At 60.7% G+C, this 10,455-nt stretch overlaps 1 protein-coding gene across 1 annotated transcript; it reads right to left on the reverse strand.

Annotated features, from left to right (window-relative positions):
• Window positions 1-981: 981 nt before the first annotated feature.
• On the reverse strand, window positions 982-8,604 carry RSPO4 (R-spondin 4). Its single transcript, XM_036395717.2, has 5 exons — window positions 8,382-8,604; window positions 5,292-5,480; window positions 4,878-5,021; window positions 4,603-4,788; window positions 982-1,677 (listed from the first exon to the last, which is right to left on the reverse strand). The coding sequence occupies exons 1-5, from the start codon at window positions 8,458-8,460 to the stop codon at window positions 1,604-1,606; spliced, it is 672 nt and encodes a 223-aa protein (XP_036251610.1). The 5' UTR covers window positions 8,461-8,604; the 3' UTR covers window positions 982-1,603.
• Between the last annotated feature and the right edge of the window lie 1,851 nt (window positions 8,605-10,455).

Genomic DNA, 10,455 nt, shown 5'->3' on the forward strand with positions numbered 1-10,455 from the left:
TTAGCAGAGGGGGATTTTCTCCAACACCCAGAAAAAACCCCTGGTGGTTCCCAATCCTGTGGAATGGCAGTCCCAGTGTCACACTTGCTGCTTCCCCCACTGCTGGCTCAGGCAATGAGCGATGCTCATTAAAAACTTGAACTAAAATCTTTCCCCAGAACCCCAGTGCTGGGGGTGGGGGGCAGGGCAGGGTGTCCCCCCACAGGGACCCGAGCTGCAGAGCTGTGGAATACGGGATTGCACCATGGCCATGGCCAGCATCCCAAACCCCCTCCGGCAGCAACTCGTGGGAACGGGGAAAACAGGGACGCAGGAGCGATGCCGGGGGTTTAATCCATTTATTTGTCATGAAGCGATCGGAGGCGATGCTCCGCGAGCTTTGTGCCGGCTCTGGGGCTGGCTCGGTGCTGACACCCAGCGCTCCCGTCCTGAAGGGTCCGCGCAGCCCCCGCAGCCCCGACACCCCCGGCCAGCCCCGGCCTCCCCCTGCTCCTGCTCAGGGCAGGGACGGGGAGTTCGCACCCCGGCAATCCCCAAACGCGGAGCTGCCTGCGGCTGGACAGCGATTGAAGCACACACACGGTACATATCCCGACAGAGCCCTCTGTGCCTGGGGCACACAGCGCGGCAGGGACGGACAGACTGGCATGCCTGGGCTCGGCACCCCACGGTCACAGCTCCGGTGATGGCTGGGACGGGTTTGCAGCGCTGCTTCCAGCACATCCCGGTTTGGGGACACAGGATGCAGCAGCATCCCTTGCCTGGGCTTGTACTCACACTGTGCCTGTCCCTGTCCTAGACTGAATACAGACACGGTCACCCCAAATTCCTGTGCCCTCATCCAGCTGGGAGAGAAGCTCTTTGAACCTCTCTGTGAGCCTGAGGATGGCAGGATTTGGCCCGTGAGGGTGCTGAGTGCTGGACTGGCATGATCCTAGGAAGGATTTTCAGTCTGGAGGTCCAGCTGCCCTCTGAGCCCCAGGAGAGCAGGATTTGGCCCTTGGTTGTGCCAGTGGGGATGCTGAGGACCCGGCTGGGCTGCTGTGAGCAATGGCACAGTCCCCAATGGGGGCCCAACCCCAGGAGCCCTGCTGCTTCCCATGCCTGTGGCTGAGGATGGGGGACACTATCCAGCGCCTGGAGCAGCTCAGTGATGCACTGTGCCCCCCAGCACTCCCAAAATCTGGACCCCGTGGAGCCAGGGCATCTCCCAGCCCTGGGGAACACTATCGAGGCAGGCATCAGCTTCATTAGCAGGGTCCAACCCCAGTCTAACCCCATCCCACCCGTCTGGAGGAAGGCATGGAGCAGGCTATGGGAGAGGGAAGACCAGAGGAATAAAGGAGCCACCCCCTCCCCAAGCCCTAGGGCTTTGCTTTGGACATTGAAAATTAGATTTTCTGGAAAGGAAATGTTTTACAGGCCATAAATTGTCTCAGAAGAAAAGGGGGATGAGGGGGCAGAGAAAATTGTGCAATTTTTTTCTTTTTTTTTTTTTTTTTTTCCTGTGGATGGAAAATCAGGGGTGATGTGGCTGGAGCACCGCGGCAGGAGTTGGCTGGGAGCTCCTGCCATGGTGCCCCAGCTCCTGTGCTGGTGCCCGCTAGGTGCCCGTGTGCCTTTCTGTCTTCGGCTTCTTCTGTCGCTTTTTGCCTTTATTTTTGGGTTCGGTTTTCTCTGCAACAGAAAAAGGAGAAGAAAAGGAGCGCTCGCTCATTGGCCAGGCAACCTGACCTGACCTGAGCCCCATCCATGGGATGCTGATCCCATATCCTCCCTCAAGGTGTTCGTGCTGGACCCAGGTTCTGATTCTGAGGACCCCAGAGCCCCCTCCCAGGCATGAAACAGCAGTGTGGGTGTGTGGGGGGTCTGGGTGTGCTGATGGCATGGGCATGGGACACTGGCATGTTGTCCCCACATCTCCCATGGCTGGACTCTCAGTCCTGGTACCCCAAAATCCCTAGGAATGGGGTGGGGCAGCTCAACCCAAGAGGAAGCTGCCTGGAGACACCCCAGCTCCTCTCTGAGCAAGGACTGTGGGTGCTGGAGAGGGGCAGTGGCTGCACCAACACCCCACAGCCATGGCACAGCCGTGCTCAGCTCTGCCATGCTTGGGGAACCTGCCCTCCACCATGGGACCCAGACAGCCCCTGGCAGGATTTGGGCTCGCTGGGGAGCAAGGTGGCTTTGGAGTGCATCCTTGCACAGCTGCTAATTCTCTCTCCCTGTGGATGTCCTCCACGTGTGCATGGTCCCCATCCCAGTGGCATGACCAGGTGGAGCCTGGCTGCATCCCAGGTCAACCCACTGCCAGCTTTCCAGGGTCAGGCTGTTGAGATCCAAACCTTTGCTCACCCTGAGAAGCTGCCACACACCCTCCAGCTGGCTGAGGTGTTGGTGCTGAGACACCAAACAAAGAGGGATTCAGGATAAACCCTGCTGTGCCATGGGCTCCACTGGGAGGGGGTGTCCATGCTACGGATCAGAAACTGGGCAGCTTTGTGGGTCCTTGTCCTCTCAACCCACTCCAGTTCGGTGTTGTGAGGGGCACAAGGGACCATGACTGTCCCTGGTGCTGCGTGTGCCAGCACTGTTGTCCCCAGTCCCTTCTGAGGGCTCCAGTTCTTGTCCTGGCTGGCTCTGAAGCCCTGTTTCTCGGCTCTGATCTCCAGACAGCTGCCACCCACAAAGGAGAGGGCACGGCACGCACGCCAAGCGTCTGGAGACAGACACCCAAGGCAGATTTACAGCAGCGCGAGGGGTTTGTGCCACGGCCAAGCGTGGCAGCTTTTCCCTTCCAGCCGCCTGGATGGCTCAGAAGTGGTGGCACAAATCTCTCATCACACGGTCGGGTTCGGCCGCCTGCCCTGGCTCGCCTGGGCTGGGGGTGCCTCAGATGCATCAAGTGAACTCCTCGTCCTCCTCCAGCATCTGGATCCCATAACCCAGCACTTGGCCAGGCGGGCAGGAGCCTGGGAGAGAGGGCAGAGACACGCTCTGCCGTGGCAGGGACTGCAAACAGCCTGCCCAGGAGAGGGGGACATGGAGGGGCTGCTCTCTCCTGAGGGGGTTGCTTGGGCGACACTCATGGGATTCCTTCTGCTAGGCAGGGGACAGGCCTGTCTCTGAAGCTGATCCCAGAGAGCAGCCTGAAGAGTAGAGTCCTGCCAGTCCTTGAGCCCACCACTGTAACCCCACGGCTTCCAGCTTGCAGGAGCACAGGCAGAGGCAGAAGGCCAAGCATTTTTCTGGGGTGCCAGTGCCTTCCCAGTAACTTCACAAGACGAGATGTCCCTGAAACAGAGGCACAGCAGTTCCTGCCAGTGGGACCCACTGTGTGCTAGGCAGGGCAGGGCACGGGCACGGTGCTCCAGGACACAGTGCTCCGGAGCAGCCTGTCCTCCCACACTAAATTTCTTGCATCAAACTGTCACCAGCTCTGCGGGTCTGGGGCTGCCACACACCAGCAGGGAGGAGAACATCCTCAAAATCGAAGCCACCTGGCACCCCAAAGACGTGAGCTGAGACCTGGGTGGGGAAGGGAATCAGCTCCTCTGTACTGTCAGCAGGAAAATATTACTTATGATTGATGCTGCTGAGATGAAACCTCTCTCCTGGCTCCGTGGCCCTCGCCCAGCACACACGTCCTCTGCTGCTGCCCCCCTTCTTCACCCTTTTTCTCTCCCCCCATCCAGTGCTGTCCTCCCTGATCCCTGCCACGCTGGCGGTGCCGGCCAGCTCATCCCAGGGCTCAGCGATCCCGCAGCTCCGAACCGCAACCCTGGCTGGCTCAGATCTGCTGCCAGGCACTTCACTTCGGTATCTCATGCATCCCCCTTTCTGCCAGTTATTAAGTGGAGATTTATTAGGGTAGCTTCAGTCCAGGCGCCTGCATCCAAAAATGACATCAGCCCCGTCCTGGTTCCCACCGCCAGCCCTGCACCCGTGCACGCACCGCCCGGACAGACCCTGCAGCGGGTCTGCTGTGGGAAAGGTGGGGGGATCCCTGAGCCAGGGAGCCCCCAGCCTGGGAATGAGGTGGGGGGAAGTGCAGGAGCATGAGTGAACATCTGGCCAGATGAGCCACAGAGGGGCACTGTGCCCTGGGGTGTCTCCCAAAACTTTGGCCATCAGAAATCCCCTGGGTGATGCCCTCCTGCTCCACGAGCGTTCCAGCTTTTAGGGAACTCAGAGGTTTTTGCAGGAACCTCCCTTGTGTGTCTCAACCCTCCTTACCCACCCACAGCTGCAGCACAGAAAGCCTCCCTTCACGTCGTGGCAGGATGGGAGCTGGAGCTTGGCAGCCTCATCCCACGGCGGTTCGTGCCAGTGCCCAGCCCAGCCCAGTCCAGCATGGAAGGGGACACTGGCTCGTCCCAGGCAGTCTCGGGGACTGCCAGGTGGGAGCAGCCAGCCCTAGGGCTGCTCAGCACATGTGCCTGAGATGACTGCTTTACCCAGAGTTTCAAAATGCTTGGGAGATGACAGCATGGTTCGCCGGCCACTGCCAGAGCCCCGCTGCCACCGTCCTCCTGCAGCGCCCCTCGGGCTCACTTTGGAGGGACGCGAAGCTGTCCCCAGCCCCGGCGGCGCGGTGCTCACCTCCCGGGCAGTGCTTCTTCATGCGGCACCTCCTGGTCTCCAGCAGCGCGGGGCAGGCAGTCCCTTCCTCCCGGGCAGCCTCCGGCACCTCCCGCACCCGCGTCTCCACACCCCACTTGCAGCCGCAGGTGCGGCTCTCGTGGGTGCAGGCGCTCCACTCGCTCCACGGGCCCGGCTCGCACGTCTCTGCAGGGACAGGCACAGCAGGGATCGGTGACCCCTCGGAGCCAGGCACGTCCCCGGGGACGGCGGGCACGGGTGCGAGTGCTGCTTACCTTGGCACTCGCGGGTGCCGGGCTGTGCCGCGGTGCCGGGGGGACACTGCCGGAAGCACTGGCCCTTGTACAGGTAAAACTTGTCCTTGCACTTTATGCAGAAGTCTCTGCTGAAGCAGCTCTCGCAGCTGGGCGACCTGCACTCTGCCGGGAGGGACGGCCGGTCAGCGGCACCGCCCGGGGCACCCCCGGCACCCACCGGGCACCCAAAACCTGCGGGGTCTAGGCTGCGGCTCTGGGCAAAGGAAAAGGGGACGAACCCCCCCAACCCGGCTGCCCCTGGATTCAGCGCCACCAGGAATGCTGTGGGAAATGAAGCCACTGCCCTTCCCGCAGCACTGGGACCCGCAGGGTGCCGAGGGGAGCAGGGGGCACTGGTAGGAGCAGGGGGACCCCGGCTGGATCGGGACGTACTTGTGCATCTGTTGACCTCCAGACCCCGCACACCAAAGTAGCCCGGGGGACAGGTGTGGACGCACATCCCGTACTGGCGGATGCCGTCCCTCCAGATCAGCAGGAAGAGCCGGTGGTGGCAGGTGATGCAGCCGTTGTCCTCAGAGCACAGGACGCAGCCCGTGCAGTTCTCCAGCAGGCCAGCACTCGCTGCGGGGACAAACGGAGGAGAGGGGCTGTGACACAGGTGCTGAGGGGGGCCCCAGCCCCGTGGCTTCTCTCTGACACACCAGGGGGACAGCACTGTCCTGTGTCCCTGCAAATGCCACCCCACCTCTCTCTGCTCCTCAAATCCCCACCTCTGTCCACGCTGCAGCAAAGGGACACGTGGAGCCATCGCTCCCCGCTGGGTCAGCACTGATGGCCTCCAGCACTCCAAGATCCAGACTGAGGGTTTGCCCCGTGCCCAGCACTGCCCATGGGTGACAGTCTGAGCCACACCCCAAGCCAGCCTTGCCCATCCCGTGGGAAGTGGAACAACCACTGGGTCAGCGGGTAGAAATATGATCTGACCTGGATTAATCAGTTGATGCCTCTTGAGTGTCAGAGGACAAAGGGCATTTTGGATGCACTCAAGAGGAGCTGAGAAAAGAATCTGTCTGTTTGCTCAAGAGGCTCTGCTGCCTCCCTGGCTGCCTGTGCTGTACTCCCGGGCTGTGGGAGGGTGACTGACCCCAGGGTGGGTGACTTCTGTTCCCAGGGACAAGGACAGGGTGCCAACATCCACCAGGCCTCAGAGACACCGCCAACTGCTCCTGCTCTCTGAGCCCACAGAAAAACCACAAAAGGGGGCACTGAACTCCTGCATGCAGGCATCCAACACCTTCACCATGACCCTTTGTTTGGAGCTGTTTGGCTCTGGCACCACAGCCTGAGTACCAGTGACCGAGCCAGAAGCCCTGGTACAGCATGCTTAGGACCTGGGCTCTATAGAACCACAGAATCACAGAATGGTTTGGGTTGCAAGAGACCTTCAAGACCATCTTAAGCCCCCTGCCATGGGCAGGGACACCTTCCACTAGACAAGGTTGCTACAAGCCTGAGCCACCTGCTGAGTGCTGCCCAGCACAGACATAGACTCAGCCCTGGCAGCACTGCCTGGCACTGGTCCATCTGACCCCAGAAGCTGCACCAGAAGGGTCCCATGGCTGTGGGGCTGGTGCAGAGGTGCTGGGAAGCTGGGGGGATGCTGGCAGAGGATTCTGTCAGACGATGATGGTGGGCAATGCCTCACCACCTCAGCCCCGTGTGCTGGTCCCTGGCACGAGCCAGTCCACGGTGCTGGGGTGCCATGCAGCTGTCCCCAAGCTGGCTCATGCCAGTCCCTTGCCAGTCCCTTCTCTGGGGCACACTGTCTGGGATGGCAGCACTGCCAGGAGGCCTCATTAGAGCTGCATCTGCTGGGAGCACTAACGAAGCACCTTGGATCCATTAAGTTGTTATGGTCTCCGTTACATATTTACCAAATGCTGACAACATTTGTGTTCCTGGCTGCAGCTGGAGTGGCTTCCCTGGAGACCCGTGGATTTACAAGCCTCTTTCCCTTCCCTAATTCTTTTTGATATTTAGGGGGTTTTTTGCTGCTCTCCTTCCACCTCCAGCCAGGGCAAAGAAGGTGGGGAGCCCTGGATGGGCGCTGGGGTCTCCTTCCTCTCCCTGGTTTTGGAAACAATCACATGGTATGGAGCTGGGAGAAGTGGGGAGTCCTCCTCCACCCCACAGTGCTGCTGGCATGGCACACACGTCTCTGCCACCAAGAGTGACACTGGGAGCCAGCACAGAGAACACCAGAATGTGGCTCACTCCAAAAACATGGGCTTGGGGATTAGGAACAAGAGGGGCTCATCTCCTCCTGTCCAGTGGTGATGGCAGAGAGCAGGGCTGAGCTGGGATGGGCGCTGGGCACGGGGCACAGTGGGTACCTCAGTTTGCTGGACATGAGTGTGACACCCCCCATCTCTGCCCACCCTACGCCCAGTCCTGCTGGGAACCATGAGTCCCTGGGCCACTGGACTGCCCAGACCAGAGCTCCCAGTGGCAGTAGGGAGGCTTTGGGGTGTTCCAGCATCTTTCGTTGCTCCTGGACCCTGTGCTGGCTTTTCTGTGCAGGTTATCCCAGGGTATATAACATGTCTGGGGTGTGAAGCCACAGCCAGACCCCCAGGCTGCCAAGACCTGAGGCCTTTGGAGCATTGTGCTACCCAGCATCAAGCAGTGGTAGCTGGAGCTCCTCATGGTGCTTGGCTGTTTCCCATCAGGGGTGTTTTGGCCACCAGCCTGGCCACCCACATCATCACCCACACCTACTGCCTCCGCATGCCTTTAACATGGAAGGACTTCAAGGGAAGTTGGTCCTGGCAGGTCCTGCCCCTACCCTGGCACATGTTGGCCCCAAAACAAAGGCGTTCCTGGCACAGAGCTGAGAACCAGCCCTGGACCCACTGCACACAGCCAGCTGGCACTGCCTGGCACTGCCCAGTGAGGGGACATGAGCCAGTGCCCAATGGAGGGGGCACATGCCTTGCACAGCCCCAGCACACCCTACCCTTGCCCAGGCACTAGGCAGGGGCTCAGCTGATGCCTCTTCCTGAGGAAAGGATGGGGCAGGGGACAGGCAGTGCCTGCCGTGGCTCTGAGCATCCTTCCAGGTTTTACTCCTAAGGCACTTAGTGTGCTATGCAGAGAAAGGAAATATCAGAAAATCAGCCCATTTTGTGCTATCTCCACTGTGTCTGGCTCTGATGGGGTTTGCAGAGCTGGTCCCAGTGCCAGCCAGTGTCCCTTGTCCCCAAAGGCAGGGCTGGCACCGGGCAGGCAGGGCTATGGGGCTGCACTCTGCATCTTCCTACACTGCCAAGCCAGCCCCGTGCCATACACCCAGAGGGGAGCACAGAGGGTCCCCAGAGGGCTCAAGGTGAGGGGTTGGGGGTGTGCTGGTGGCTGGCACCTCCAGCCCTGGTTCACGGCTCCTTCCTGGCAGGACAGGCAGCCTGGTGCCCCAAAGCCACCCTGCAGGAGCCGAGCAGGACGAGCGCGCTGCGCACACCGTACCTTGCTTCTTCCACCGGTTCTGCGTGAGCATTTCCATGGAGCTGATGAATAACAGCAACATGAATATTATCCACTGCATCTGGGCAGGAGTGGTGTCGGACAGGGGAGGAATCAAATCATCCAAGCGGCTGGAGGGCTCGGCTCCTGCCAGAGCCGGTGAGGGGTGGTGGGAGGGCGACGAGCGGCTCCGGGCTCACACCATCCCAACCCGAGCTTCGGACACACAGCCACACTCCAGGGCAGCTTGAGCCGGCGACAGTGGGGCAGGCTGGGGCTGTCAGGCCCGAGGAGTGCTCATGGTGACGGGGAAGTGCTGGCTGCTCCAGGGAGCTCTGCCTTTATAGTCAGTGTCAGCCCCCTCTCCTCACCCTCCCTTTCAAAATAATAATAATCCTAAAAAAAAAGTAAAAAATCCCCCAGCAGCAACAAAGCGACTGGCAAACGCCCTGGCTGGATCCCCCCGGAGCACTCCAGCCACCACCTCGGCTGGGAACCGTCCCGCCGTCCCGCCGCGGTCCGTCTGTCCCGCTGCCATCCCAGCGCCGGGGTCACAGCGGAGCCCCCTGCGATTTTGGGGGGGTGGAGCCAGGAGGGTGACGCTGCCTGCGCCGGCCCCCCCGGCTCAGCCCCCCACGGCTCAGCCCCCTCAACTCAGCCCCCTCAGCTCAGCCCCCTCAACTCAGCCCCCCCCGGCTCAGCCCCCCCGCTCATCCCCCCGGCTCATCCCCCCGGCTCAGCCCCCCGCTCCGAGCCCCCGCAGGGCTGGGGGGCCCAGGGACAGCCCCCCCCGGGCAGGGCTGAGCCCCCGGTCGCCGGGAGCCGTGGTGGGTCTCCGGCAGCTCCGGCGGCGGCTGCGGGTCTGCCCCGGCTGTCCCCAGGATCGCAGCTGACTCTGATTTTCCGAGCGCTTCTTAACTCACCTCCCTCCGAGCTGCGGGAGCGAAGCTGAGCCGAGCCGAGCTGTGCCGAGCTGTTCCAAGCCAAGACGAGCTCACTGCGCTGTTTTGGGCTCTCATGCGGCTGTCCACACCCCTTGTTGCACGCTGTGCTCCCCAAAACCCACCCTAGGGGCTGTGCTTGAAGTGGGGTGCAGGACAGGAGGGGGACACCTCACTCGCCAGGTACCCAGGTGACCCTACAGGCACAGGTCCCCATCGTGGGAGCCCCACGTGCTCGTGCCATCATTCCAACCCTGTGCCAGGAGCTGTCCCCTGGAACAGCCTGGTGACCTCCCAGCCAGGGCTCCAAGGCCACTGGCCACCAGTGACAGCCCCAGCGACAGCACATTCACTCCTGTCATCACCACGTGCAAACCAGCACATGGTGCCCCTCTCCTCCCCCCAGAGGGGGCATAGAGAGACTTTCTGGGCACACAGGAACCCCCTGAGCACCCTGGGGCAGATCATCATCCACCTGCTCATCCCACACGCCAGAGAGCTGCAGGGCTCCTCTCCACCAGGAATGCTCTGGGCCTGCATTGCCTGGGATGCTCTGGGTCTGCATTGCCTGGCCTGGGGGTGCTGAGAGCCACCAAACTCATTGCACCAGAGGGGACCACCCACAGGGCTGCAGTGGATGTGTCCATCTGTGTCCTGGGGTGTCCAGCCATACCTGGGAGAGTACACTGGGGTTAATCTTCTCTCTACCCTCCAACTTCTCCCTCCTGTTTCGCTTCTCTCCCCCAGCCCCCCCTGAACCTCTCTCCCACCCCTCCCATCCAGCACTGCTGCATTTCATTCCTGAAGGGTTAATGATCAGACAACAAAGGAGCCATTTCAGACCCCTTTGGCCTCACTGTAGGAAACCAGGAGTAATAACTGAGGAAACCAGGAGGAATAATGGTTGGGATCACTTCAGGTTTTTGTTTTGTTGTTTTTGGTTTTTTTTCCTAATTATGAAATAAATTGAAAAATTACACATAAAATGCATAAATTGCAGCATCTGGCTCAGATGAAATTTCCATAAGCAACCAAACCTGCAGCATGGCATCACCATCAGGAGTTTGCAAGGGCTGGGGCCTGTGTGGACATGGGGATGCTGCTGCCATCCCAGCACAGAAGAATAGGGACATGGC

Source organism: Molothrus ater, chromosome 17 (genome assembly GCF_012460135.2).
Source record: "Molothrus ater isolate BHLD 08-10-18 breed brown headed cowbird chromosome 17, BPBGC_Mater_1.1, whole genome shotgun sequence".
NCBI lineage: Eukaryota > Metazoa > Chordata > Aves > Passeriformes > Icteridae > Molothrus > Molothrus ater.